At 52.3% G+C, this 26214-nt stretch overlaps 1 protein-coding gene across 1 annotated transcript in view; it reads left to right on the top strand.

Annotated features, from left to right (window-relative positions):
• The window catches only part of IGF1R (insulin like growth factor 1 receptor), a 304031-nt gene that overhangs the window by 29292 nt on the left and 248525 nt on the right, over positions 1-26214 (top strand). The window contains exon 2 of the mRNA XM_027957015.2: positions 23754-24299. Within this exon, the coding sequence (XP_027812816.1) occupies positions 23754-24299 (546 nt within the window). The remainder of the gene's footprint in view (positions 1-23753; positions 24300-26214) is intronic.

Raw genomic sequence — 26214 nt, forward strand, 5'->3', positions numbered from 1 at the left:
TTTACTTTAGGATTCAAAAAGTAAAGTGTTCCATTTAGTAAACTAAGTCTTTCACGATCTGATGTTATCCGGTTCTGTTGAGTCTCCTCCAGATTTGGGGGCCGTTCCCTCTTACAAGGCAGGGAGCGGGCCGGCCGGGCGCCTGGCTCCCCCGGATGGATGCGTGCTTCTGCGGGCCCTGTCCAGCTGGGCTACCGTGCGTTTACTGCCGTCAGTTTCTAAGGGATGAGGTCATCTTAGCTCAGCTTAGTTTCATATACAATAGTTTTGCTTGTTGAGGAAATTGTTGTCTATTGAAGTTTTTAAGATGTAAGGGATGTTATGAACTGCAATCAAGTGGGTATCCTCTTACGTAAGTGCATCTGACGAGCCAGTTTCACAAGCACATCTCATCAGTCACAGTTGGATGGCAAGGTTTATTGTTTAAAGTTTTCTGTTGTGTGTGTGTGTGTGTGTGTGTGAGTTGAGTATGGAAGGGAAGCCTCTATATAGAAACCAAATGCTTTCAGAGGCAAGGAAATGGCACGAAGGCATGGATGTTTAGACATCTGAACATAATTTCTCGTTTCTCCTGCTCTCGTTCTTGGTCTCTGGGACATTGAGACAGCTGTTAATTGAACTCTGTGTTCAAAATACCGAGCTGTAATGAGATGCGAGTGTTGTGACCACCTGGTGGGTGTGGATCCCGGAATAGCTCTGCAGGCTGAGGAGGCCACTTGGAGCAGCATCTTTACCAGCTCGGCCTCTGAGCTGAGCCAGGTGCTTTTGTTCATTTACAAACAGTGCTGCCCAGCCCTTAGCCAGTTGTTAAATAACTTTGGATGTGTTGACAGCCTCCAAAAAGTCACAACTTAAAAAAAAAGTTCAAGCTTGAAAAAAAGGTAAGGAAATGATCTCCTAGGGAGACAACTTCTGCCTAAAAAATGAAAGCTTTAAAGACACAAATTCTATGCTATAAACAACTTGTAATTTTGATCTTTTTCAGTTGTAGCTCCAACAGCCTCTACGATAGATCTAAATACGTTTATCACAGCTGGAAAAATGTTTTATTGTCATCTTTGTTTATCATAATATGCCACCTACTCTGGTTGTGTCTTACTGCTCCTTTGTTTTATGTTTTTTTCATAGAAGGGGGCAGATGAATGTAAACTACACCTAGAAATTGAAACAGGGAAGAAAAAAAACAACCACGATGTATTCAGCCAGCGCTCTTTCCAGGTTCTAGACGTCAGCTGGCAGCCTCCAAGCTGTGGTTTATTGAATAATACTTAATACTTAGCACAGCCCTCAGTGAAGATCTTTTTATGGCCTTTTCTGAATGTTTTACAAACATAACTAGAGCTGATCCAGATGAGAGCAGGGAGCTTTTTTATTTTCTGTTTTAGAAGGAGCAAATTTAGCCATTGAGATGCTACCATTTAGTGAACAGGAGGGGAACTGCACTTGGAGGAGCTCCTCCCTGTGCTGAGAGCATGCGTGGGGCTTGGCCTCAGTAAATCTGGACTTGCATTCCACCCAGTGTTAATACTTAGTGACTGATTGGCAGCAAATTAATGTAGCCCCCCTGAGCTTCTAGATGTTTGGGATACCCTGTTGAAAGATGGGTCCCACAGTATGCATTCCACATAGACATTTTTTCTTCCTTTTCTTGTCCTCCAAACTTGAAATCTTTCCTGTATGATTTTTCAGAGCTTTGATTTTTGCCCTGCCACTCTGCAGATAATTGGGTGCCATTTGTTAACATAATTTGAAAATTGCAAATTCATTTTAATAACATCTTAGGCCAAGTATAATGAGGAAAGTCAGTTTTATGGCCCCAAATCATATTACAAAGCTAAATGGAAACCAGTTTTAGATAATTCTAATTTATCCGTTTCTTGGCCATTCCACCCGATGTATACCGGCTGATCTGGGCACACACTGACTTAACCCTGACGGTTTGGGTAGGAGGAGAGAGGAGAGATTGCGTGAACCACAGTTGGCGGCTGATTTTGTGTTTGTCATTCATTGCCTGGTACATGCTGAGACCCGCTACTCTTTAGACCTTGGTTGGGTGGACCTTTGTGAAAGAGAATAAATAAAGTCTCTGCCGCCCAGGGGCTCATAGTCCAGCAGCAAGTGAGCCCCTGAACCCGCAGGCAGATGGATGCTGCCAGGGTCCCATGGCCGAGCAGAGAGGGAAGGGTCAAGTTGGCACCAAGGTGAGTGTTGAAGACTGACATGGAGAAAATGAGTGTTTTGCTCGAAGGAGCTCCTAGGAAGCCTGTGTACCTGGTGTCCTGGAGTTTGGGAACCTGAGGTGGCTCCAGGTACTGTCCGACAAGGGGAGTCCAGGAGCTGCCGCTGGCGGCGTTGGCACAGTCAGATCAGAAGGGCTCCAGGGAGGTTAGGTTTTGTCTGGGAGGCCCAGGGAGGCTTTGAAGGACTTGAAGTGGAAGAAAGGCATCAGATTTGCATTTTTGGAGCACCACCCTGGTAGCAGGTAGCCGGTGTCGCGGTCGGTCAGGCCCGGGACCCAGCCCCCAGCCAGGTGCTGTGGGGTTGTCAGGGAGGAGGTGGCTGTGGCCGCCAGGACTTGGCATCCGTGCCGTTTGGCTCTAAGGCTGCCATCATGTGATGGTTAAATTCGGACAAAGGAATAGAGCTCTGAAAAGTTACAGCTGCAGAGCTCCGTCTCATTTTGGCTTTGCCCTCTCCGGCTTCGTGGGCAAGGCTGCAGCCACTCACCTCTCAGCTGGAGACAAAGCTCCTACGACTCCCTCCCTGGTTCGGGGGGATTTGAGCAGAGGAGGACACGTGGCAGGGTAGCTCTCTGGAGGTGTGGGCTTGAGGAGCCTCGCAGGCGCCGCGCGTCTGTGTTCCAGAAAGCGGTGGGCGCTGCTGGGGAGGGCCTTGGGCCCCGCCGGCTGAGGGCTCAGCGTGCCTTGCCGGTGTTAAAGGGAGGACGAGGTGGCCGCGGCCTGGGCCGCCCGTGTGTTCTCTGGTGACCTGAGCACGGATTCTTGCTTCGTGAGCAGAATGCAGGGTTTGGACCAGGCCTCCAGCCCTGGCCTGGGTGCCTGCAGGGCAGTTGTGCAGAGCTCTCATTCAGGCTTACTACACAGACTGATACCAGGAGTGTGTTACGACGCTCCTGTTTCATGGATGTACCATTGTGCAGAATTGGCACATATGGGAATGACGTTATAATGCTTTTTTGGGGGGGTGGGGTGGGGCAAGGCTTACCTCTGTTGGGTGAGCTGCTTGTTCTCTGGAAACATCTCTGCTTGGCGTCGTGAGATGGAGGCTTCTTTTCTGCCCTGCCACCAGCTAGTGGGGGGATTTTGAGAAAGCCATTTGATTCCCTGAACCTCAGTTGATTCATCTGTGAAGTGGTGTTATCTTCAATAGATGCTTAAGACCCAAGAGTACTTGGTTAGTGATCTGTGTCTCAGGAGACCCAAAAATGAGGTTCAGGGCTCTTGAAATTGCATGCAGAGTCTTTATGAGTGTAGGTTTTTGGAGAAAAGACCCTGGTTTATAGCAGGGAGGGACCCCAATCCTCAAAAAGAAACCACGATTCACCTCCGAGCCTCCCCTGAAGCCCCCGTGTTCCACGCATCAGCACCCGCGTTTGGACAGTCCCTGCCAGCCTGGTGTTCCTGCCTCCTGCCTGCCTCTGTGAGGTGGGTAGTGACTTTGGTTTGCCCAGTTGTCAGTGTCAAGTAAACAGAAGCTCAGCCAGTGTTAGCAAAATTAAATCACTCCAGAAAAAAAAAAAAAATCAATGTTAGTGAAATTAAGTCACTTGAATTCAAAAGCAACTTGGAATAGCAATTTTTCATATTTATTGTGCTGTTTCCTCCCTCTGGATGTCTTACAGTTCTGTCCGTTTGCTTTTGATGTCCTTTCAAGGAGCAGCGGCTTTGGGCGGTTGCAGTAGGTTTTCAGATACTCCAGTTGGAGACCCTGGGGTTTGTCCTAGGTTGATTAATCAGAAAGAATTAATCAAAAATATTCAAATGTATTTACTGCAGGAGGAGACCTTACGTAGTTTAAAGATGATTCAGAAGGCAGATTCGGATCTTGCCATCCTCTCCTGTTGTATGGGTGTCAGTTACCACATTCTCCCAGCTCTGCTGGGAAGCTACAGGGAGAGCGGTGTCCACACTCGCAGGTCCTGTTGGACAGAGAGACTGTTACCAGCGGTCCAGCTAACAGCCGAGGGAGGGCTGGGGGGCCACGGCAAGGGTGCTGCTTGACAGCACTGCCCCCAAACTCCCACAGCCACCAGGCAAAGGGGTGGGGGGTGCACCCTAAAGGCAGAATTATAAACTGTCGGCTCCTTTGGGTGTGGTTCAGGGACAAGGAGATGGAGGAACAAGTAAGGGATGAACTGTGAGGATTTGTTGGCATTTTGATGATGGTGGTTATTTAAAGATGCATGCTTCTGATAAAACGCTGGAGCAGAAGGTGAGGAGCCAAAGTGCGGAACTCCTCACCCCACTCTTCTCAGAGCCCTCCTCCTTCCAGCTTGTTTTCCAAAGGTAAGCTTCACAGATACCCACTACCCAGAGCAAACATGTCATGTCCTGGGTGTGTCTTTAACAAAGAAACTGTGCAGTTTGTAGTTTTCCAGGGTAATCTATCTCAGATCGCTTCCAGTAGCAGAGAGAGCTTCCTTGTTTTTAAAATGGTCTTGCCTGTATGCACACATAGTATACGGATGTGCGCTCCTTGTAAAAATTAAAACAACCCAGAGTCACAGAGTAGAGGTGGTCGCGTTCCCTCTCCTCTCCTTCGTGTCTCTGAATCCACTCCTCTTGCCCCTGGAAGTAACCACTGCTTACGGCTCGGTGCGTCTCTTCCAGGCATTCTCACCTGTGTGTTTATACACCTGCTGGCAGGTGAGAAGGGAAGCCGCCACAGAGCAGTATCAATAGTTAAAAAACAGTGGGACCGTCCCTGGTGGTCCAGTGGTTAAGAATCCACCTTCCAACGCAGGGGATGTAGGTTCGATCCCCGGTCGGGCAGCTGGGATCCCGCAACTAGAAAGTCCGTGCACCCCAAGGAAAGGTCCTGCATGATGCAACCAAGACCCAACATAGTCAAATAAGTAAAACAAACAACAGAAAATGTAAATAGGACCCCTCTTGTCACGAGTGTCTTCCTCTCTCTGTGTCATGGTCTCTTGTTAGAGCAGTTTTAGGTTCCCCAGAAGTTGCCCTGACCCTACAGAGTCCCTGTGTACCCTGTTAATATTCTGTGTTGCCATGGTGCGTGCCCCAACTAAGGAATCAGCTTTTCCACGTCACTGTTCATTCATGAAAACTCAGCGCTTTTTTTCAGATTTTGCCGTTTCTGCCCTGGGTTTCTTTTCTGTCCCAGGACCCCAGGCAGGATCCTGCATTCATTCATTTAGCTGTGTGCCTGTCACCTCCTCTGGCGTGTGGTGATTTCTCAGATATTGCTTGTTCTTGGTGGCTGTGACGGTTTTGAGGAACACTGGTCAGGTTTTATACAGTGTGTCCCTCAGTTGGGGTTTGTCTGATGGTTTTCCTCTGAGTAGACTGGGGTCCTAGGTTTGGGGAGGGGGAGACCCCAGAGGTGAGGTCGCAATGTAGTCAAGGAACGCAGTGTCAACATGACCTGCCTTCGGCGATGTTAACCTTGACCTCCTTGGCTGAGGTGGTGTTTATTGGACTTCTCTATTGTGAAAGGGCTTTAAAAAATCAGCAACATATCGATACTCTCTGTTCTTTGTAATCCCTCTCCATTGATCACTGTAAGGAGACCTTGCAGTTTATTTTTTAGGGCTTCCCAGGTGGCGCTAGTTGTAAAGAACCCGCCTGCCACTGCAGGAGACATGAGATGTGGGTTCGATCCTTGGGTGGCAAACATCCCCTGGAGGAGGAAGTGGCACCCCACTCCAGTATTCTTGCCTGGAGAGTCCCATGGACAGAGGAGCCTGGAGGGCTGCAGTCCATTGGCTCGCAGAGAATTTGACACGACCGAAGCTGCTTAGCATGCATGCATGATTTTTTGGCAGCACCAGATCTTAGTTCGCTGACCAGGGATCCAGCCCGTCCCCCCTGCAGTGACAGTGCAGAGTCTTAACCACTGGGCCACCAGGGAACGCCAGCAGTTTCTTTAAAAGATGGACATTTGGCTTGTTTCCTGGTTTTTGATTTTGTAACTGAGATTCTGGGGAGTGCTTTCACATTTATCTATCTGCCCCACCTTCTGTGAGGAATGGGTCCCCAGAAGAGGAGCTCTCGAGTCAAAGAGTTTTGGGCACTTGAGCGTTTAGTCAGATGGTGCGGTTCAAAATAGCCGCACACTCGCGCTCCTAGGAGCGTCTCTGCACTCCATCTTCACTCAAGCGTGGTGTTAGGAGATTTTTAATTGTTGCTCTTCTGATACGGTAAAAATACTTTGGTTCTCATTTGTCTAATTGTGATGCCCTGGAGGTCTTACTGTAGATGGAGGAACGCGAATACTGGAGTCTCCAGCAGCATTTGAGTTACCAGGCTCTGCTAGAAATACAAAGAAGACAGAGATCTCTTCTCCAGGAATCAGAGCGTTTCTCTGAAGTCTTTCCCACAGGCCCTACGTTTAGAAGTGGGGAGCACTCAGTATGTGTCCCCCCGAGTTTGTTGCTTTCCGTCCGATACCTTGGAGGCAGCTGCTGCCTGCTGGTGTGGGGGCTCTGACGGGAGAAGGACGGTCGTCCTGCCCTGAGTGCCCGGGCGCTGGCAGGGAAGGCCTGGAGGCTGCGGCGTGTGAGCCACGGGGGGACCTTGGGCCCTGGTGTCCAGCCTTTGGCTTGTGCCTCTCTTCCCGAGGCACTGCCCCGGAGCGGGAAGGCGGGATGGTGTCCCTCCCCCCGGGGCGGGGGCACCGGCCCGCTCGCCCCCCTCCAGCCCTGCTGCCGGGTCCGTGGGGACCCCCTCTTCTTCCTGCCCTGACCCCCGGACTCGCCGCTCCCCACTCCCGCCGCAGCGCCATGCCCGGGAGCCCCGTCAGCCCCGAGGCAGGCCGTGCTGACCCCACCCGGGTGGGCCGCCCTGCGCCTGGGGGACAGGATTTGCCGATGATTGAGACCTGAGGCTTTGGTTTATTCTCTTTCCTCCCTTGGGGAGCAGCTTGATTTTCATCGCGTGCTCGGAGCTTGGTTCTGCACAGCCCGTGAACGCGGCTGCGGTCCAGGAAGCTCTGTCTTCAGCCGGAGGACGCAGGGAACGTGGCTGCAGAGGCCTCCCTGCCGGGGCTCCGTGTGTCCCTGATAGAGGAACGTCCCTCATTCCCCTCCTGTCCAGGGTGGCATTCTGAGGGGCGCACTGGGCCTTGTCCTGGAGAGACATGGGGGAAAGTCTGGGCTCTCCCAGAGAGCCTGAGGGGAACCGCCCGGCAGCGCCCTTATCTCCTTTCTGGTCTGCAGTTGGAAGTGTGTCCGTTATCCATCACCGGGGAGCTCTTGAAGGAACCCCGTTGCACGAAATTGGCATACCTTTATATCTCCAGGTTTTCTTTCTTTTTTTTTTTAAAGCATGGTGGCTCTTGCCTGAACCATGCTGCTGACGTTTAAGCAAGTTTACACGGTGCGGACTGGGTCGGAGGGTCGCGAGAGGGGCGTCCACCTGCTCTATCCCAGGCTCTTTAGTCCTCTGCGGCAGCCCAGCTGGTGGGCTTGCCTGTCACCCTCCACCAATGAGAAGGAGCCCTGGACAGGCTCAAGGCCCCCAGATGAACTGCTGTGTGGCTTTGCGAATATCTGACGCCTTCTTGGAGTGAGACGGGGTGGCAGCCTGGTGTTTTGGGACTTCAGCCTGCCGTGCTCCTTCCTCCCCCACCCCCAGCGCCCCTGAACCCGCCCACCCGGGAGGTGCTCCCCCAGCAACCCTGAGCCTGCCCACCTGGGAGGTGCTCCCCCAGCGCCCCTGAACCCACCCACCCGGGAGGTGCTCCCCCAGCGCCCCTGAGCCCGCCCACCTGGGAGGTGCTCCCCCAGCAACCCTGAGCCCGCCCACCCGGGAGGTGCTCCCCCAGCGCCCCTGAACCCGCCCACCCGGGAGGTGCTCCCTCAGGGCCCCTGAGCCCGCCCACCCGGGAGGTGCTCCCCCAGCGCCCCTGAACCCGCCCACCCGGGAGGTGCTCCCTCAGGGCCCCTGAACCCGCCCACCCGGGAGGTGCTCCCCCAGCGCCCCTGAGCCTGCCCACTTGGGAGGTGCTCCCCCAGCGACCCTGAGCCCGCCTACCTGGGAGGTGCCTGCCCACCTGGGAGGTGCTCCCCCAGCGCCCCTGAGCCCGCCCACCTGGGAGGTGCTCCCCCAGCGCCCCTGAGCCTGCCCACTTGGGAGGTGCCTGCCCACCTGGGAGGTGCTCCCCCAGCGCCCCTGAGCTTGCCCACTTGGGAGGTGCTCCCCCAGGGCCCCTGAGCCCTCCCACCTGGGAGGTGCTCCCCCAGCGCCCCTGAGCCCGCCCACCTTGGAGGTGCTCCCCCAGCGCCCCTGAGCCCTCCCACCTGGGAGGTGCTCCCCCAGGGCCCCTGAGCCCTCCCACCTGGGAGGTGCTCCCCCAGGGCCCCTGAGCCCTCCCACCTGGGAGGTGCTCCCCCAGCGCCCCTGAGCCCACCTACCTGGGAGGTGCTCCCCCAGCGCCCCTGAGCCTGCCCACTTGGGAGGTGCTCCCCCAGGGCCCCTGAGCCCTCCCACCTGGGAGGTGCTCCCCCAATACCCCTGAGCCTGCCCACTTGGGAGGTGCTCCCCCAGGGCCCCTGAGCCCACCCACCTGGAAGGCATGGGTAAGAGGAATACAAATACTGTGGCTGCATTTGGCCCCTTACACCTCACTAAGTTGTTTTTTAAATGGTCAGATATGTGCTTCATTACTGATTAGTTAGAAGTGAGGCTAAAAACACTGTGTATCTTTGGGAAGAAAAGTGTTAGTAAGTATGTGTGCTGAGTCACTTCAATCATGTCTGAGCCTCTGCGATCCCATGCTTGCCAGGCTCCTCTGTCCATGGAATTCTCCAGGCAAGAATACTGGAGTGGGTAACCTTTCTCTTCTCCAGGGAGTCTTCCCGACCCAGGGATTGAACCTGGGTCTCTTATGTCTCCTGCGTTAGGCAAGCAGGTTCATTACCACCAGAGCAACCTAGGAAGCATAGCATGAGGCTTATAAGCATGATAGAGATCTTTAAAATCAGGAACACTTGAAGAAAAACATTTTCTTAAACTGTTTATTTTGTACTGGGGTATAGCTGATCAAGCTGTAATAGTTTCAGGTGAACAGCAAAGGGACTCAGACACTCAGCCGTACTTACACAGGTATCCATTCTCCCCCAGACTCCCCTCCCATCCAGGCTACCTCGTAACGTTGAGCAGAGTTCCGTATGCTGTGTTATACAGTAGGTCCTTGCTGGTTACCCATTTTAAACATAGCAGTGTGTACATGTCCTACCAAGCTCCCTAACCAACCCCTTTCCCCCATTCTCCTCCCCCCTCCCCCCTGCAGCCATAGTTTGTTCTTTAGTACTGTGGGTCTCTTTCTGTTTTGTATGTAAGTTCATTTTATCATTTCTTTGTAACTAAGTGGTTTGTTTTAGAAGGCAAGTGTTGCTCAGTTTCTCAGTTCTCTGGGTACTTGAGGATTGTATTGTTCTCAACCTGAACTTGTAAAGAAAAATAGAATGAACTTCTCAACTACTGTGGAAGAACATATAGATTTTTTTCATTGGGTGGAAACTCTCTCAACATTAGGGCATTTTGGTGTGATCTGAATTTCAGCACCAAATAAGGAGTATACGTACCAAGTTCCAGAGGGCCGGCTTCTCTGTGACTTGCAGAGGAAAGTTTGACTTGCTTATAAAGAGCAACTGATAGGTGGAAGGGAAGCTATTTGAGAATTGAGATAAAGGTGGGCATGTGCTTCCATGGGAACTCGGGGTGAAGAGCAGCAGTCGTCTGATGCAGTTGAAATCCTGCGTTCCAAGTCTGTGAGCCCCACTGCTCTCCTCCAGGGAGAACTTGGCCTGGTGTTGGACCGAGTGTGTTTTCTGCCTTTAGTTTTTCTCTGTGGCTTGTGAACAAAAACAAGAATTTGACGTTCTGCGGTGGAATTAACTTGTGGCGACAGTGTATGCTTTTCCTCGGAGTATGAGGTCGGAAACAGTAGCAGTTTCCCCCCTCGGCAGGATTTCATGCCTTTCCACGTGGGTTGCGGTATCTGTGAGGCTCTTACAGGAGGAGTCCGGGCTTCGGGCTGACGGAAGACTCTACCTCCGAGCCCGGGCAGGTGGCTCTCCAGGTGTACCAGTTGTGGGAGGACCCCTCTTTTGGCGACAGGCCCTGGGCAGTAGCGTCGTTGCCAGCCTTGGACTGCCTCTCAAAAGGAGTTTTCTGCTCAGAATTGTGTGGGGGAATCCGTATTTTAGCCCCATCTCTGGGCCCTAGTGACAGACCGATCCTGGGTGGGTCCTTTGTTGGTCAGTGTTCTCAGCTGTGAACAGGACAAATGTCACCCCCACAGTTACCAGCAGTGGGTAAAGTCAGGCTTACAAAGTCTCTGAAATGTGCCAGTCCACAGAAACCTTCGTCACCTCTTCAGCCCATTCTGACTTCAAATAAATCCTACTGTGTGTTCTTACACAGAACCCGAAGCCCCTGCCCTGCGTTGGTTCTGTATTCTGAGTTTTCCTTCCCTCTCTGCCTTGCATGGAACCAGCCAGCTTCCTCCTGGGACCCTCGTGTGCTTACTCTCTGCAGCCGTTCCCAGTGGGATAGACTCTTCATGGCCCTGTTCCTCCTGGCTGTCCCTCGGGTGCTCTCTTGTTCCTCTCTTCTCTTCTGAAGTGCGGAGGCAGAAACCCCATTTTGGGGACCCCTCCTCTGGCCCCTTATTTTACAAAGTCTCCTTGAGTATAGTCTAAGACGGCCTGGCTTTTTTTTTTTGGCAGTCATAACGCCCCATCATCACATACAGAAATTATATCCAATTAAATCTCCTAAGTCTTTTTCACACCTCCTACATTTGTGCATTTCTTTTTTTGCACCCAAGTGTCCAAATAACATTATTTCCTCTCTATTGCAATTCCAATCTGTTGATCTTTTTAGCTCATGACTCTGTCATCCAATGTATTTGCCATCTCTCCTGGAAACTTGTCATCCTTGATTAGATAAACATTTCATCTGTGCCATCGCTCAAGTAATTGATGGAAATGTGGAAACATACAGAAAGAGCCTTGTCGCCTTCCACTAGAGACCTTCCTCGGGCCTTTCTCGAGTCAGCACTTTGAAGGGTAAATTGTGCATTTACCAAGCTCTTCAAAATGTAGTTTGTCTTGTTTTGCCTTGTTGACAAGGATATGATGAGATTTTTAACAAGGCCCTGTAAATGAAGTCTAGTGTCCCCCCAGTCTACCAATTTAAAAAGTCCTCAGACTAAGAAGGAAAAAAAATCTCCAATTTGCAGGTCGTTTTTGTCTTATGATGGTTTATGGTTTATGGTTTATGGCCCACGGCTTCTCTCTGCAGCAGTGTTTTTCTTCTCTTTGGCTGATACTCCCAAGAGCACAGGGAGGGACTGTTACTCTGGCGGCTGGGGTATCGGGCTGTTATCTGGTGCAGAGTGGGATTGAACTGCTTCGGAGAAAGGCGTTTCACTGATCTTTGGGAAGCCAAGGCCTGCAGGTGCCCTGGGTTGGGGTGTCCTCTCCTGGCAGGACGCGGGGAGTATCTTCCTGGAGGCTGCTGTCCAGGCACCGATGGCGTGGAGAGAGAGAGCCTGAATGCAGAGGGTGCCCGCCAGGCCTGCCTCAGTGGAGGAGTCAGGGATGCGACCGGCCTCCAGACGCTCTGATAAGAACAGCTGACGCAGGGTACACAGTCCGTCCACCACCCAGGACCCAGGAGGACCCGGGGGGAAGGAAGGCGGGTCCAGCCACAGCCCTGCCTCAGACAGGTAGGGCATTGAGAAATGCGCTGCCAGGCCAGGCATGACTGGGGTGGGGGCCCCGTGCCCAGGACAGCCAGAAGACGTCAGGGCACACACAGGGGCCTCAGGAGGAGGCCTCCGTGGAAACGGGCTCTGAGCACACCAGAGGTGTAAGTGGTAGACAGGTGGGCGCCTGCACACTCTATATAAAGTGGGAAGAAGCCAAGGACCCCGCTTGCAGGGCTGCATTTCTGCCAACTAGACTGTGGCCGGCTTCATCCGATGTGACTCGAGGGCAGAATTCTCACGCTAGTGCATCAGTTTCCTAACTTTCGACAGTCCAGGTGGTTTCCTGTAGCCAGATACACCCGTATATCCTTGCAGCCCTTGTTTTGGAAGTGTAGTGAGGTAACCAAGAATCACGTGGTCTCTGAGGACTGACCCCGGTGCCCCTCCCTCTCATCAAAGGCCCTGATCAAGATAAAAAGCTTCAGCAACTCAAGGGAGTAACCTTCAACACCACATTCACGAGGAATCGCCTCACAGTGCAGAGGGATCAGGTGTGTGGGTTTTCTGCCCTGAGCATCAGCTTGTCTGGATAACTGGCTGGTTGAAAGAGGGCAGGTCACTGAGGGAACTGGAGAACTGTAGAGACTAGGACAATAGTCTTGAAACGAGGGTGTGAACTCTCAACTGCAGCGATACGTGTTCTACAAAAGATGATGAGATGGAGTGGGCCACAGGGCTGATTGTCATTAGAAGGCCTGCCCGTTCCTGAGTAGGAAGCCTGAAATCATAAGGGAGAGGGGAGAGAAGGCAGACAGAATGCTTATTTTGCAGGTCAGGCCGTAGCACGTCTGCTTTCCTCTGCTGGGCCCGGCCCTACACCTCCAGCAGCGGCTGGGCCCCCCAGCATCGTCCGCTGGCCACACAGATTCAGGGTTCAGAGGCTGGGGAGCCGTCCCACCCGCCTGGGTAGTGGGGAGGCCCCCCAGGGCCTGTGGGGGCCTGAGTGGGTAGCTGTAACCAAGAAAGGCTGGTCCCTGTATGCTGCTTTGTCAAAAAGGCAGCCAGCCGTCAGAACTGGAAATAACTAGAAAGGATGGGAGGCTCTCATGAAGGCACTTTTAAAATATAGAGACTTAGAAAGAATATCGGGCTTTCGATATTTTAAGATCAGAAAGGGATTTGGAGTAACCGTCAGAGCAGGCAAAGCTGGTTTTAATGAAGACCCAGGAAAACGGTTGGTGCACCTCCGTGGGAGCAAACCTGGCTTCCTTCTTCTACGGCCTGTCTGGCTCCAGATGCTTTATGTGATGGGGTTGCTGGGGCTTGTGTTCGTGCCGGTCTCTGAATTAACTCCCGGTGAAGCTTGCGTTGCTCTGTTGGCAGGCAGGATGTAAACACCTTATTGGTCTTTGTCATTTCTGTGCCACGTCATAGCGCTCTGTTTACACGTTCAGAGCCTTCAGGACTACATCTCGTGTGTGCATGTATTTTTAGGTTTGTTTTTATGCATGGTAGACATGGCTTTTAGGAGGGGGCAATGAATTTGTTGATTGCACATTGAAAATCTCACTTAATCTTTAATTTCTGTCCCCAGAGTCACGTGTGTAATGCAATCCCTTACATTCTGAAGATGGCCTTCAGTTATTGAATGCATCAGGTGCCTGGGTCTGTAGCCTGTGTAGAATATCCTGGGTCTGTAGTCTGTGGAAGAAGATAGATGTACATACACAGTACAGATACGTTCTCATTGATACACAAAGATAAAAGGCTTAACATGAATTGTATCTGTTTACATTTACACAGAAAATTCTATTTTAACAAACTCTGGAGTATCCGTAGTGTTTGTTATCACAACATTGTCTTTTCTCCCCTCCTCGGAGTTTTTGGTTGTTGCAGTCTGCTGACAAGTGGGTAGAAAGAGACTCATGCCCCCACTTCCCGGAGGCTGTGCTGAGATGCTGACTCAGAGAAGGGGCTGCAGATTCAGTCGCTGTGGGTAGACTGGGGAGCACTAGGGACGTTCCACCTCCGCCCCCCTTTTCTTCATCTTGGCTGTGATTTCTGCACAGTCTATGGGCTTCCTTTGGGGATTTTCTGGTAAAAATCACACTGAGAACCACAGGTGCACAGGCGTGTCATCCATCACATAACGAGTATAGTCGGGGGGGAGGGTACTGATAGGTGAGGGTCTTAAAGGATTATTTTCTGGGGTGCTGGTTCTCACAGGGTGGTACCCAGGCCAGCAGGCACTTCCTGGAAATGCTGGTTCTCAGGCATGCACCGTCTTCTTTTCCCAAGCCCTCCAGGCGGCTTGGGTGCGCGCTCAGGGTCTTGAATTCTGTCCTCCAGCCTGCAAAATGCAGCTGACCCACTGAGCGCTTGTCCTGGTCTGCCTTCCAGCACCCGGTCTGCTGTTTCCCTTGTTCTCGTCCCTGGCTCCTGGGCGGTGCCCCTGGGGTTCCCCTGAACTGCTGCCAGCCACCTCCAGGTGTGTGCCTCCCCTGCCCTCCCCCCTTTCCTGGCAAGACCCTGCTCACCTTTCAGATCATCCTCAGTGATCCCTTCCCCTGCGAAGGCTTCCTGAACTCCCAGAGGTGGGAGGCCTGGCTCCCTTCTTTGCGATCCCCGAGCCCTGTTCATTGACTGTTAAAACTTTTATCTTGTCTTATTTGCCCTTGGCCCGAGAGGTGGTTATTGTATGTCCTTATACAAAGCTCAGTGACAGACACGAGTCCCCTACTGACCTCTTGACTCAGCATGGCTTTTGCAGAGTGATAGGGTCCGGAGGGAATTTTGGTAGTACTAAGTGACTGGTTCTGAAGAGTTCATTTTTTTAGGGAAGTAGAGAACCCTTACCCTGGGCCACAGGTTTGGTTTGTAGGATTTTCCCACCAGAACCAGAGATGACAACTGGCTTTCTTATGAGCAGGTTTTTCTTTTTCATTATTTGCCTCTAGACCTGCAGGAAAGTGATGCTAATTATGCTTCCCGATGTCTTTTATTTCCAAGTACAGCCAAGGCTGTCCCATATTTTTAAAGAAGAGGTGATCAAAGTGGAGAACATTTTAATTAGATAACTACCTTGGCTGTTCTTTAATGAAGCTGGTGTTAGAAGGCTAATCCACGGTTTTGTTCATTTCTCCCCATTGTGGTATATTAGTTATGTTTAGATTGGGGCAACACAATACATGAATGTTTTTATTAATGTTTAATTTATGTAGTAATATTGCCTCAAGCTTCCTATTATGATAGGAACACAGAGGTCCTCATCTGATCCTTTGACAGCCTCAGTGGGGTAGGTATGAGCCGCCCATTTTGCAGGTGTGGAAGATGAGGCTTAGAGATGGGAGCGGTATGGCCTGTTGGGGTCAGGAGCCAGGCTATATATATATGTATATATGTAGCACACTCCAGGGCTCAGACCTGAGTCACCCTTTTCTTTTTCTAGGACCCAGGATTCTGTTTAATGCAGAGCATGCAATAGCATTGGAATCCAGTTTCTTGTGTAACTTTTCCAAATGTTAATACCTAGATACACAGCTTTTGGGGGTTTTCTCAGCCAAATGCTTTTCATTAGCCCTTCTTATATGAGCAGTTTTTAGGGATTTGTTTTCCAAAGATGTATAGTTTGTTTATGCCATTTACTCAAGTCCCTAGAGCAGAAATACTGCCTTTTGATGTTTTCATGAGGAATGTGTGGGGAGTAGCATTTCTGCCGGTGGAAAGGCTGTTTAAAATGGTGTCTTAGGGGAAGTGAGCCCTGCCCCTGTCCCTCGCCAGCCTGGCTGCCCGCGCTCTGGCCTCTTCCCTGCGGGGTGGCCACCGCCGGCGCTTTGGTCCCCCCTTGCCTGCACCTGGGCTCCCTGTCCTGTTGGTCCCCATCTATTTCACGTCTGCTGCGGCTGTCCACCAGCTTCGGGGCTGCCCCTGGCCCCGGCCCCCGCCTTCCAGCTGTGTTCTTTCTCTCAGCTTCCTACTTGCCTTCAGCTCCACGAGCTTCGATGATTCTTCGTGCTCTCGCGTGCCAGCGACTTTCCTAAGGCGTGCGAGTTCTTTGGCTCTCCATTTCTTTGAGAAGGGAAATACGCTCTTTCCCTGGGTACTGAATTTTCTGGTCTATTCAAAATGATCGCAAACAAATTCATGTTAACACTTGCTAATATCATCAGTATATGAATATCAGTATGAATACAGCAATAATAAATTACATCCAAGTACTCCTGCATAAAAACTCCTGTTTTTTAGGAGCAAACTAATATACTTAATTTATAATGGCATGGAAAGACTATGAGTGTTTATAATGGGCTTTGTTGCTGTTAAGTTGCCAAGTCAGGTCCAACTCTTTCTGACCCCATGGGTTGCAGCATGCCAGGCTCCCCTGTCCTTCACTAACAAACTCCTGGCGTTTGCTCAGATTTATGTCCTTGGAGTCAGTGGTGCTGTCCAACCATCTCATCCTTTGCTGTGTCTTTCTCTTCCTGCCTTCAGTCTTTCCCAGCATCAGGGTCTTTTCCATTGAGCTGGCTCTTCGCATCAGGTGGCCAAAGTATTGGAACTTCAGCTTCAGCATCAGTTCTTCCAATGAATATTTAGGGTTGATTTCCTTTAGGATTGACTGGTTTGAGCTCCTTGCTCTCCAAGGGACTCTCAAGAGTCTTCTCCAACACCACAGTTCATAAGCATCAGTTCTTATGTGCTAAGCCTTAGGACTGATCTGGACATCACCAGATGGTCAATACTGAAATCAGATTGATTATATTCTTTGAAGCCAAAGATGGAGAAGCTCTATACAATCAGCAGAAATAAGACGGGGGGTGACTGTGGCTCAGATCATGAACTCCTTAGTACCAAATTCAGACTTAAATTGAAGAAAGTAGGGAAAACCGCTAGACCATTCAGGTATATCCTAAATAAAATCTCTTATGATTATACAGTGGAAGTGACAAATAGATTCAAGCGATTAGATCACATAGACAGAGTGCCTGAGGAACTATGGACAGAGGTTCGTGACATTATACAGGAGGCAGTGATCAATCCATCCCCAAGAAAAAGAAATACAAAAAAGCAAAATGGTTGTCTGAGGAGGCCTTACAGGTAGCTGAGAAAAGAAGAGAAGTGAAAGGCAAAGGGGAAAAGGAAAGATATACCCATCTGAAAGCAGAGTTCCAAAGAATAGCAGGGAGAGATAAGAAAGCCTTCCTCAGTGATCAATGCAAAGAAATAGAGGAAAACAATAGAATGGGAAAGACTAGAGATCTCTTCAAGAAAATTAGAGATACCAAGGGAACATTTCATGCAAAGATGGGCTCAATAAAGGTCAGAAATGGTATGGACCTAACAGAAGCAGAAGATACTGAGAAGAGGCTGCAAGAACACACAGAACTGTACAAAACTGATCTTCATGACTCAGATAACCAGGATAGTGCGATCATTCCTCTAGAGCCAGACAACCTGGAGTGTGAAGTCAAGTGGGCCTTAGGAAGCATCACTATGAACAAAGCTAGTGGAGGTGATGGAATTCCTGTTGAGCTATTTCAAATCCTAAAAGATGATGCTGTGAAAGTGTTGCACTCAATATGCCAGCAAATTCGGAAAACTCAGTAGTGGCCACAAGACTGGAAAAGATCAGTTTTCATTTCAATCCCAAAGAAAGGCAATGCCAAAGAATGTTCAAACTACCGCACAATTGCACTCATTTCACACACTAGCAAAGTAATGCTCAAAATTCTCCAAGCCAGGCTTTAACAGTACATGACCCGTGAACTTCCAGATGTTCAAGCTGGATTTAGAAAAGGCAGAAGAACCAGAGATCAAATTACCAACATCTGTTGGATCATCAAAAAAGAGAGTTCCAGGAAAACATCTGCTTTATTGACTATACCAAAGCCTTTGACTGTATAGATCACAACAAACTAAGGAAAATTCTCCAAGAGATGGAAATACCAGACCACCTGACCTGCCTCCTGAGAAATCTGTATGCAGGTCAAGAAGCAACAGCTAGAACTGGACATGGAGTAACAGACTGGTTCCAAATTAGGAAAGGAGTATGTCAAGGCTGTATATTGTCACTCTGCTTATTTAACTTATATGCAGAGTACATCATGTGAAATGCCGGGCTGGATGAAGCACAAGCTGGCATCAAGATTGCCGGAAGAAATATCAATAACCTCAGATATGCAGATGACACCACCCTTATGGCAGAAAGTGAAGAGGAGCTAAAAGCCTCTTGATGAAAGTGAAAGTGGAGAGTGAAAAAAACATTCAGAAAACTAAGATCATGACATCTGGTCCCATCACTTCATGGCAAATAGATGGGGAAACAATGGAAACAGTGTCAGACTTTATTTTTGGAGCTCCAAAATCACTGCAGATGGTGACTGCAGCCATGAAATTAAAAGACAGTTGCTCCTTGGAAGAAAAGTTATGACCAACCTAGACAGCATATTCAAAAGCAGCAACATTACTTTACCAACAAAGGTCCGTCTAGTCAAGGCTATGGTTTTTCCAGTGGTCATGTATGGATGTGAGAGTTGGACTGTGAAGAAAGCTGAGTGCCGAAGAATTGATGCTTTTGAACTGTGGTGTTGGGGAAGACTCTTGAGAGTCCCTCGGACTGCAAGGAGATCCAACCAGTCCATTCTAAAGGAGATCCGTCCTAGGTGTTCATTGGAAGGACTGGTGCTGAAGCTGAAACTCCAATACTTTGGCCACTGGAACAAAGAGCTGACTCATTGGAAAAGACTGATGCTGGGAAAGATTGAGGGCAGGAGGAGAAGGAGATGACAGAGGATGAGAAGGTTGGATGGCTTCACTGACTTAAAGGACATGAGTTTGAGCAAGCTCCGGGAGTTGGTGAAGGACAGGGAGGCCTGATATGCTGCAGTCCATGGGGTCGCAAAGAGTCGAACACGACTGAGCGGCTGAACTGAACTGAAGCCTTAGGAGGAAATAAAAAGTACAAAGCAAGAAAAGACTTTCACGTTGAGTCATGGCCCAAAGCTGGGTGGTATGACTGGGTTGGAAAGCGCTTCAGGGGCAGAACCTGATGGAGACCTTGCTGTCACTGTTTCCCCTCAGCTGACTTAACTCAGGGGTGGGAAGCAGCCGTGCGGCTCCCCTGGCCCCTGCTGGGCAGCCGTCATCACCGACGCTGCTGTGGGCCTGACGCCAGGCCTGGGAGACAGAGCAGGAAGCACGCAGGGCAGAGCCTCTGCCTCGGAGAATAGCTAAACGTATCCTTTCAGGTACTGACACTTTGCAGGCTTGAAGAGTGCTCCGAAATGGGTGACGCAGAGAAAGGAGGGAGGAGGAGGCGGGGGCGGGCTGGTGGAGCTTGGGTGTGCGGGCACAGCTCCGGGGAGGGGGCGTTTGAGTGGAGTGGCTCAGGGCGGGAACGGGGCAGCCGCGGGCTGGGGTGAAGGAAGGAGCTTGGGGGCTGCGGCACGCTGAGCGGGAAGAGGAGGCAGGGACGGCCGGGGGCCGGGGTGGGATCCTGGGCAAGCTGTCGTCCAGGCCAGGGATGCGGTGGCTCCGGTCAGACTGAGGGCAGTGGGCGGAGACAGGTGGGCGCGGAGAACAGCACACCCACTGCGCGTGTGTCAAGCGCGTGTGGACCGCACACAGGCTCGGTTTCAGGCTCTGCAGGCAGAACTGTGGGCTCCATGGAAAACCCCTTCCCGTCCTCCCGGAGCTGCTGTGGTGGTGGGAGCGGTCAGTGTGGGAAGAAGGACCAGGGCTTGGTCCTGGGGAGGGTGGACACTCTCTGGGGTGGGGAGGAGTGGGTGGCGGGGGTGAGGAGCTGTGTGCTGCAGAGAGGGGGCCTTGTGGCAAGAAGACCACCTGAGCCACTCAGCTTCCCACAGGCTTGGGAGCTGCAGCCAGGACGTCTGAGATGGTACTGACTTACAATAAGACAGGGCATAAACATGAGTTTAAGTGGTGCGATGTGGTCATTAGACCCATGTATACATGGCAGAACGATCCCTGATGTCAGATCCATTATCACCTCCATCCCCTCCCCAGATAGGACTTCTGCATGTGTCTGTGCGAGTATATATGATACAGGACTGTTCAGTGTGGTCACCAGGCTGTGCGTTCCCTCCCCCAGCCCTACTGGCGAGTTTGTATCGGGACCAACGTCTCTCCCAGCCCCTGGCTACCATCATTCTGCTCTGTTTCTATGAGTTTGGCTTTTTTTTTTTTTTTTTTTTTTTTGATTCCTCATGTAGCTAGGAGCATAGTGTTCGTCTTTCTCTGACATTTCAATTAGCCTGAGGCCCAAGAAGAGTCGCTGCTGCACTGAGTGGCGTGGGGTGGGGGAGAGAATGGGGAATGACTCTGGTGTTCGATACAAGCAGTTCAGGGATGGGACTGCTGCTGCTGCTACTGCTAAGTCGCTTCAGTCGTGTCCGACTCTGTGTGACCCCATAGACGGCAGCCCGCCAGGCTCCCCCGTCCCTGGGATTCTCCAGGCAAGAACACTGGAGTGGGTTGCCATTTCCTTCTCCAAGGCATGGAAGTGAAAAGTGAAAGTGAAGTCGCTCAGTCGTGTCCGACTCTTTGCGACCCCACGGACTGCAGCCCATAGGCTCCCCCGTCCCTGGGATTCTCCAGGCGAGAGCACACAGGCTCCTCCGTCCATGGGATTCTCCAGACGAGAGCGCTGGAGTGGGGTGCCTGGCAGTGACCAAATAGAGAACCTTGGGGGGCAGGCTCGGGTGGGAAGGACATGAGTTATTAGGCCCCTAAGTGGAGCCAGGGAGTGGGCAGGTGGGTGCTCTCCTGCTGAGCTCAGGGCTCTGGGCCCAGGACACAGGAAGCCTGTTGCCCTGTGTGATGGCGGGGGAGGCGAGGGGGAGGCCAGCACTTGGAGGTCGGGCAAAGAGGAAGGGCGGACAGTGGGCGAGCGGGACCAGAGGGTCCTAGAGAAGGCAGCGGGGCCAGAGGACTCTGCTGGGGCCAAGTGAGATGAGGCGTGAGACTGTCCTCGGCTTTGATGGTGTCCTCAGGGGCTTTGCTGAGCCCTTTGGTGCTGTGACCAGGGAGGAAGCCCCACTGGCTGGGTTGGAGATGACCTGTTGGTGAGGATGCTAAGGGCAGAGACTCTCTAAAAGCCTCGTGTCCGGTTTGAGGGAGGGGTCCGGAGTGTTGCGCCTGTGTGCCCTCGAGCGGAGCTCCTCTGCTTCAGGAGGTGGCGGCATTGTGCCGTGAGCTGCTGTTGAGACCCGCGTGGGCGGGGCACGCACGGTGCGTCCAGAGCGCCCAGTGCAGCCTCTGTCCGCTGCGGATGTTCCCCGACGTCTGCTTTCTCCTCTGCTCCTCTGTCTGAGAGGCGACTTTTTCTCACCAGTGCAAGGGGGAAGTTGGGCCAGATGAAGAAGTTTCCAGGTGAAGGTCCTGGCGCCTTGCCTGCCGTTCAGCCGGGGTCCCCTGCTTCCCTCTCCCTGCTCTGTCGGATTGCCCAGCTGTGGCTATGCCCCCGCTGGGCTGCCTTCTGTTCTTGCCTTTCCGCCTCTCCTCCACTCTGAGTCTTGCCCTAGATGACCGGATTAATTCTCCAAGAAGCCGCCTTGTTGCGGCGTCTCTCTGACCCAGGAGTATTCACACAGGCCTCCTCCTGAGGTCACAGCCATGACTCCATGGGACTTGTGCTCGGCCAGACTCCCTTTCTCTGCCTCCTCTCACCCCGGGCCATCCTGGCCGGCTGATTGGCGGCCCCATGACTGTATCTGGCTTTGCCTATCTTCCGGCCTCTGGCATGTTATACCCAGCTTTAAACCAGGCCCATCCCTCAGGAGCCACTGTGTGTGAGTGCCCCTTGGCGCTGCCACAGGGAGGAGCATCCCTCGGGAGCCGCTGTGTGTGAGAGGGCCCGTTGGCACTGCCACAGGGAGGACCATCCCTCAGGAGCCGCTGTGTGTGAGTGCCCCTTGGTGCTGCCATAGGGAGGACCATCCGTCAGGAGCTGCTGTGTGTGAGAGGGCCCCTTGGCACTGCCATAGGGAGGACCATCCCTCGGGAGCCGCTGTGTGTGAGAGGGCCCCTTGGCGCTGCCACAGGGAGGACCATCCCTCAGGAGCCGCTGTGTGTGAGAGTCCCCTTGGCGTGGCCACAGGGAGGAGCATCCCTCGGGAGCCGCTATGTGTGAGTGCCCCTTGGCGCTGCCACAGGGAGGAGCATCCCTCGGGAGCGGCTGTGTGTGAGAGTCCTCTTGGCGCTGCCGCAGGGAGGAGCGCCCTTCTGCAGAAGCTTCAGGGCAACTCCGTCCTCCTGGCCTTTGGCTGCTCGGCGTGTGGCTCAGGCTGGCGGTGCGCGCACCGGCCCCTCCTGCTTGGCTGGGGGCTGCCTCTCCCGGGCCTCAGCTCCGTCCTCCCCCGCCCACCTCCCGCGTGGCGCCCATGTCTCCTCTGCTTGGCTGGCGGCTGCCTCTCGGCCTCAGCGCCGTCCTCCCCCGCCAGCCTCCCGCGTGGCGCCCGGGTCTCCTGCAGCACTGTGTGTGTTGGGTACTTCGCGAGTTCACAAATTCCATCAATCAGGAAACGTCACTGTGAGAACCGTAATGGGAGGTTTGGGGATTATCAACACTTTTAAGAGAGAATGGTAACCGAGGGTATTTTTGCTTGTGTATATCTAGAATTTTAAAAGTTAAAAACAGTTTCCAGCGTTGACGTTGGTCTACTTCTAGGAATTTATCCTCAAAAATTAGCTCTGAATATCTGCAGAGAATGTCCACTGGAGTGTTGTTTATGATGTGGAAGAATGGAGGTAGCCTGAACATTCGCCAGTAGGACATCGGTTTAGAAAGACACGAACTCATGGTGCGTGTTTACATCTCACCATCACCGTCTCCTTCATAAAATGGTGACGTAGAAGGGTGTTGACTTGGTAACATGTTCATATGACATGAAGGAAGTATGTTTGAAAACATTATATTATTGTCTGATTTCCTTTACCTTAAATTACAGAGAAAGGGTAATTGGCACAGGTAGTGATATGTGAAAACATTATATTGTCCAATTTCCTTTACCTTAAATTACAGAGAAAGGGTAATTGGCACAGTTAGTGATATGTTTGGATGTTGAGATTATTGATGATTTTAATTGTCTTCTTGCTATCACCAAACCTTTCTACAGGAAGCGTCCTTTCTCACTTAAGAAAGCACTTTATTAAAGTTGAAATTGGACGCTTCTTTTATTCATATGAAGCACAGGTTCTTATCTCACTGCTGAGTTAGCCTTTCTGTCTATATTCAGTGCTGGGGAAGAGCCCACAGCCACCTGCCGATGTCCGATGGAAGAAGGAGACGTGGGCGTGTGCTCCTGGGTCCCTCCCTTACAGGCCACGGCGCCTGTCCTCCAGTGGACACGCAGGGTGTCCTTGAGGCTGGTGTGGCAGTGGGCTGCTGTCCTTGGCTGGGGGGCTGTTTGTTCAGGCATGGGGCACTGCGCTCTGCACTGGGGGCAGGGCGTATGTGGCCGGGCACCTGCCAGCAGGCCTGGGTTGCAGCCCTGACCCTCTCCTGTGTCCCTGTGTGGCCCTGGGCTCCAGGCTGCGGTTTGCACGCCGGTGAGGTGGGGTGGCATCTTCCGTAGTGGTGAGTGTGCTCTGAGCCCCACCAGGCCATCCCGACCGAGAACTGGCCAGTGAGCTCCCCAGACAGTCCACCGGCGCCCTGCTCCTCCGGCAGTTGGGGGCGCGAAGGGGGCCTACCTCTTTAACGATAATATAGGATTCCTGGAGACTGGCCGTGTGGCGGGCGGGGAACTACTTTGTGAAATGTGCTTTCCTTGTAACTGAGGCCCGTGCTGCCCTCCCCTCTTGTGTCCCTGCAGTCTGCGGGCCGGGCATCGACATCCGCAACGACTACCAGCAGCTGAAGCGCCTGGAGAACTGCACGGTGATCGAGGGCTACCTCCACATCCTGCTCATTTCCAAGGCTGAGGACTACCGCAGCTACCGCTTCCCCAAGCTCACCGTCATCACCGAGTACCTGCTGCTGTTCCGCGTGGCCGGCCTCGAGAGCCTGGGCGACCTCTTCCCCAACCTCACGGTCATCCGCGGCTGGAAGCTCTTCTACAACTACGCCCTGGTCATCTTCGAGATGACCAACCTCAAGGACATCGGGCTCTACAACCTGCGGAATATCACCCGTGGGGCCATCCGGATCGAGAAGAACGCCGACCTCTGCTACCTGTCCACGGTGGACTGGTCCCTGATCCTGGACGCCGCATCCAACAACTACATTGTGGGGAACAAGCCCCCCAAGGAATGCGGGGACCTGTGCCCGGGGACGATGGAGGAGAAGCCGCTGTGCGAGAAGACGACCATCAACAACGAGTACAACTACCGCTGCTGGACCACAAACCGCTGCCAGAAAAGTAAGACGGGGCTGTGGCCTCGGCCCCCCGCCCCCCGTCTCCCCCCCGCCCCCCCGCCCCCCGCCGCCCCCCCCCACGCCTCTTCTGGCCAGAAAAGTAAGACGGGGCTGTGGCCTAGGTCCTCCGCCTCTTCCCTCCCGCCCCCGACCGCCACCCCCCACCCCCCCCAACCTTGTCCGCCCTCCTCTTCTGGTGCCTGTTTCTCCCGGGTGGGTGCGGCTCTGTTGCCGTGAGAGTGTGGCATCTCAGGGGGCTTCTTTTTGCATCGGGGAGCTGGTGGGTACAGCCCGTCCCAGCTGCTGTGAAAGCCGTTCCAGTGACGCTAGAAACCATCTGCTGTACTCCTGGGCGGGAGGCTTGTGGAACTGCTTCTTTGAATTTCTGATGGGCAGGGTGACCCAGTGTGCCGGGAGGTGCCTAAGTCCCGCCAGTCAGGGGCTGTGTATGTATCGTCAGCTCTTTTATCCTTTGCGTGAAAGGAGGTTTTTTGGTAACGTAGGGCTTCCTTAGCGTGGAGTCAAGGAGAGGTGAAGACGGACTCACGTCCTGTGAAAGTGCTGAGCTGCAGCCCATCCTTGGTCCTTAATGATGAAGTTCCAGTGCTTGCACGTCCTGGTTCCTGATGGAGCGTAGCCAGGGCGGTGCTGGCAGAGGGGCCCTGGACCGTGTCTAGGAGCCCCGGGTTCAGGCTGACCTGGCGGGTGGCTAGCTGTGCAGCAAGCTCATTTGTACACCCCAGGCTTCTGCTTCCTTTCTTGTCTACCTCTTTCTTGAAGAACTGTGCAGATCTTGTGAAACCACTTAGTGAAAGAACTTTGAAATGTGTTCACTGCTCTTGGGGGTCAGGTGGTGGTGTCTGGAAGCTTCTTGTTTGTTTGTCTGCTGTGCCTGGTTTCCTCTGAGTATAACTGAACTCTTGCCTGACTGTGATCCATGCCTTGAGCGCTGGGTTGTTGGGTGTTGCAGTGTGACTCTGGGCCTTTGTCTCCTTGCTTTTGGCAGTGTTTAGGTCTGTTGTCCAGGAGGGTTCCCCTCGCTGGCTGGAAAGCACAGTGGTACCTATAAATAGTTCAGTGGTTGGCCGGGTTAGAGCCTCAAGGAGCCCACGTACTCCAGCTGGCCACAGAGAGCCAAGAAATCCCGAATTGGTAGGCTTGCCTAACCCGTGACGTGTGTAAGATAAACAGACCAAGGCCAGACCCCACAGGTAGCGTTGTTTCAGCTTCCTGCCAGCCCAGGGCAGAAGCAGAGAAAGGAGGCTCTGACGCAGGGCATGCTTTCATGCTCCCTGTCGCTCCGTCAGCAGGCGGGTGAACACTGGTCCGGTGAGGGCGGGATTCCACGGGCTGCAACCAGGACCTTGAAGAGCTGAGGACACCATTGGACCACTTGGAGCATCCCTGTTGGCTCGGGTTGGGGAAAATACTGTGCTAAAGTCACATTTGTGATTGATTAAAACACTACCCTATCATTAGCTTACCCGCTGGTTCTGAGAAAACAACACAGAATATTTTCAAATAGTCTTAACATTTTAAAACTTTATTTTAAAGGAAAAAGTCATCTTCAAATGAGGTGTCATGTGTCGTGGAGAGATGTTGGATGTGGTATAAGGGGGGTGACCTTGGACTTGGATGTGGTATTAGGGGGTGACCTTGGACTTGGGTGTGGTGTAAGGGGGTGACCTTGGACCAGCCAGCCCTTCTGGGCGGTAGTTGGCCGTGTTTAGAACACTCCATTGGGCAGCCCCATATTATTCCTTAGTGGTGATCAAATGCGTGTGCACAGCTGTTTTGAAAACTCATAAGGTCTGTACTGAAGAAGGTGTTACTTAAAAGTCGTTCTGTGGGCACTCGTTCAGTGGTTCAGGCAGGGTTTACTTAGGTCTCACTGTGGGTTCTGGCCAGCTTCTTGTTGA

This window comes from Ovis aries, chromosome 18 (assembly GCF_016772045.2).
Source record: "Ovis aries strain OAR_USU_Benz2616 breed Rambouillet chromosome 18, ARS-UI_Ramb_v3.0, whole genome shotgun sequence".
NCBI lineage: Eukaryota > Metazoa > Chordata > Mammalia > Artiodactyla > Bovidae > Ovis > Ovis aries.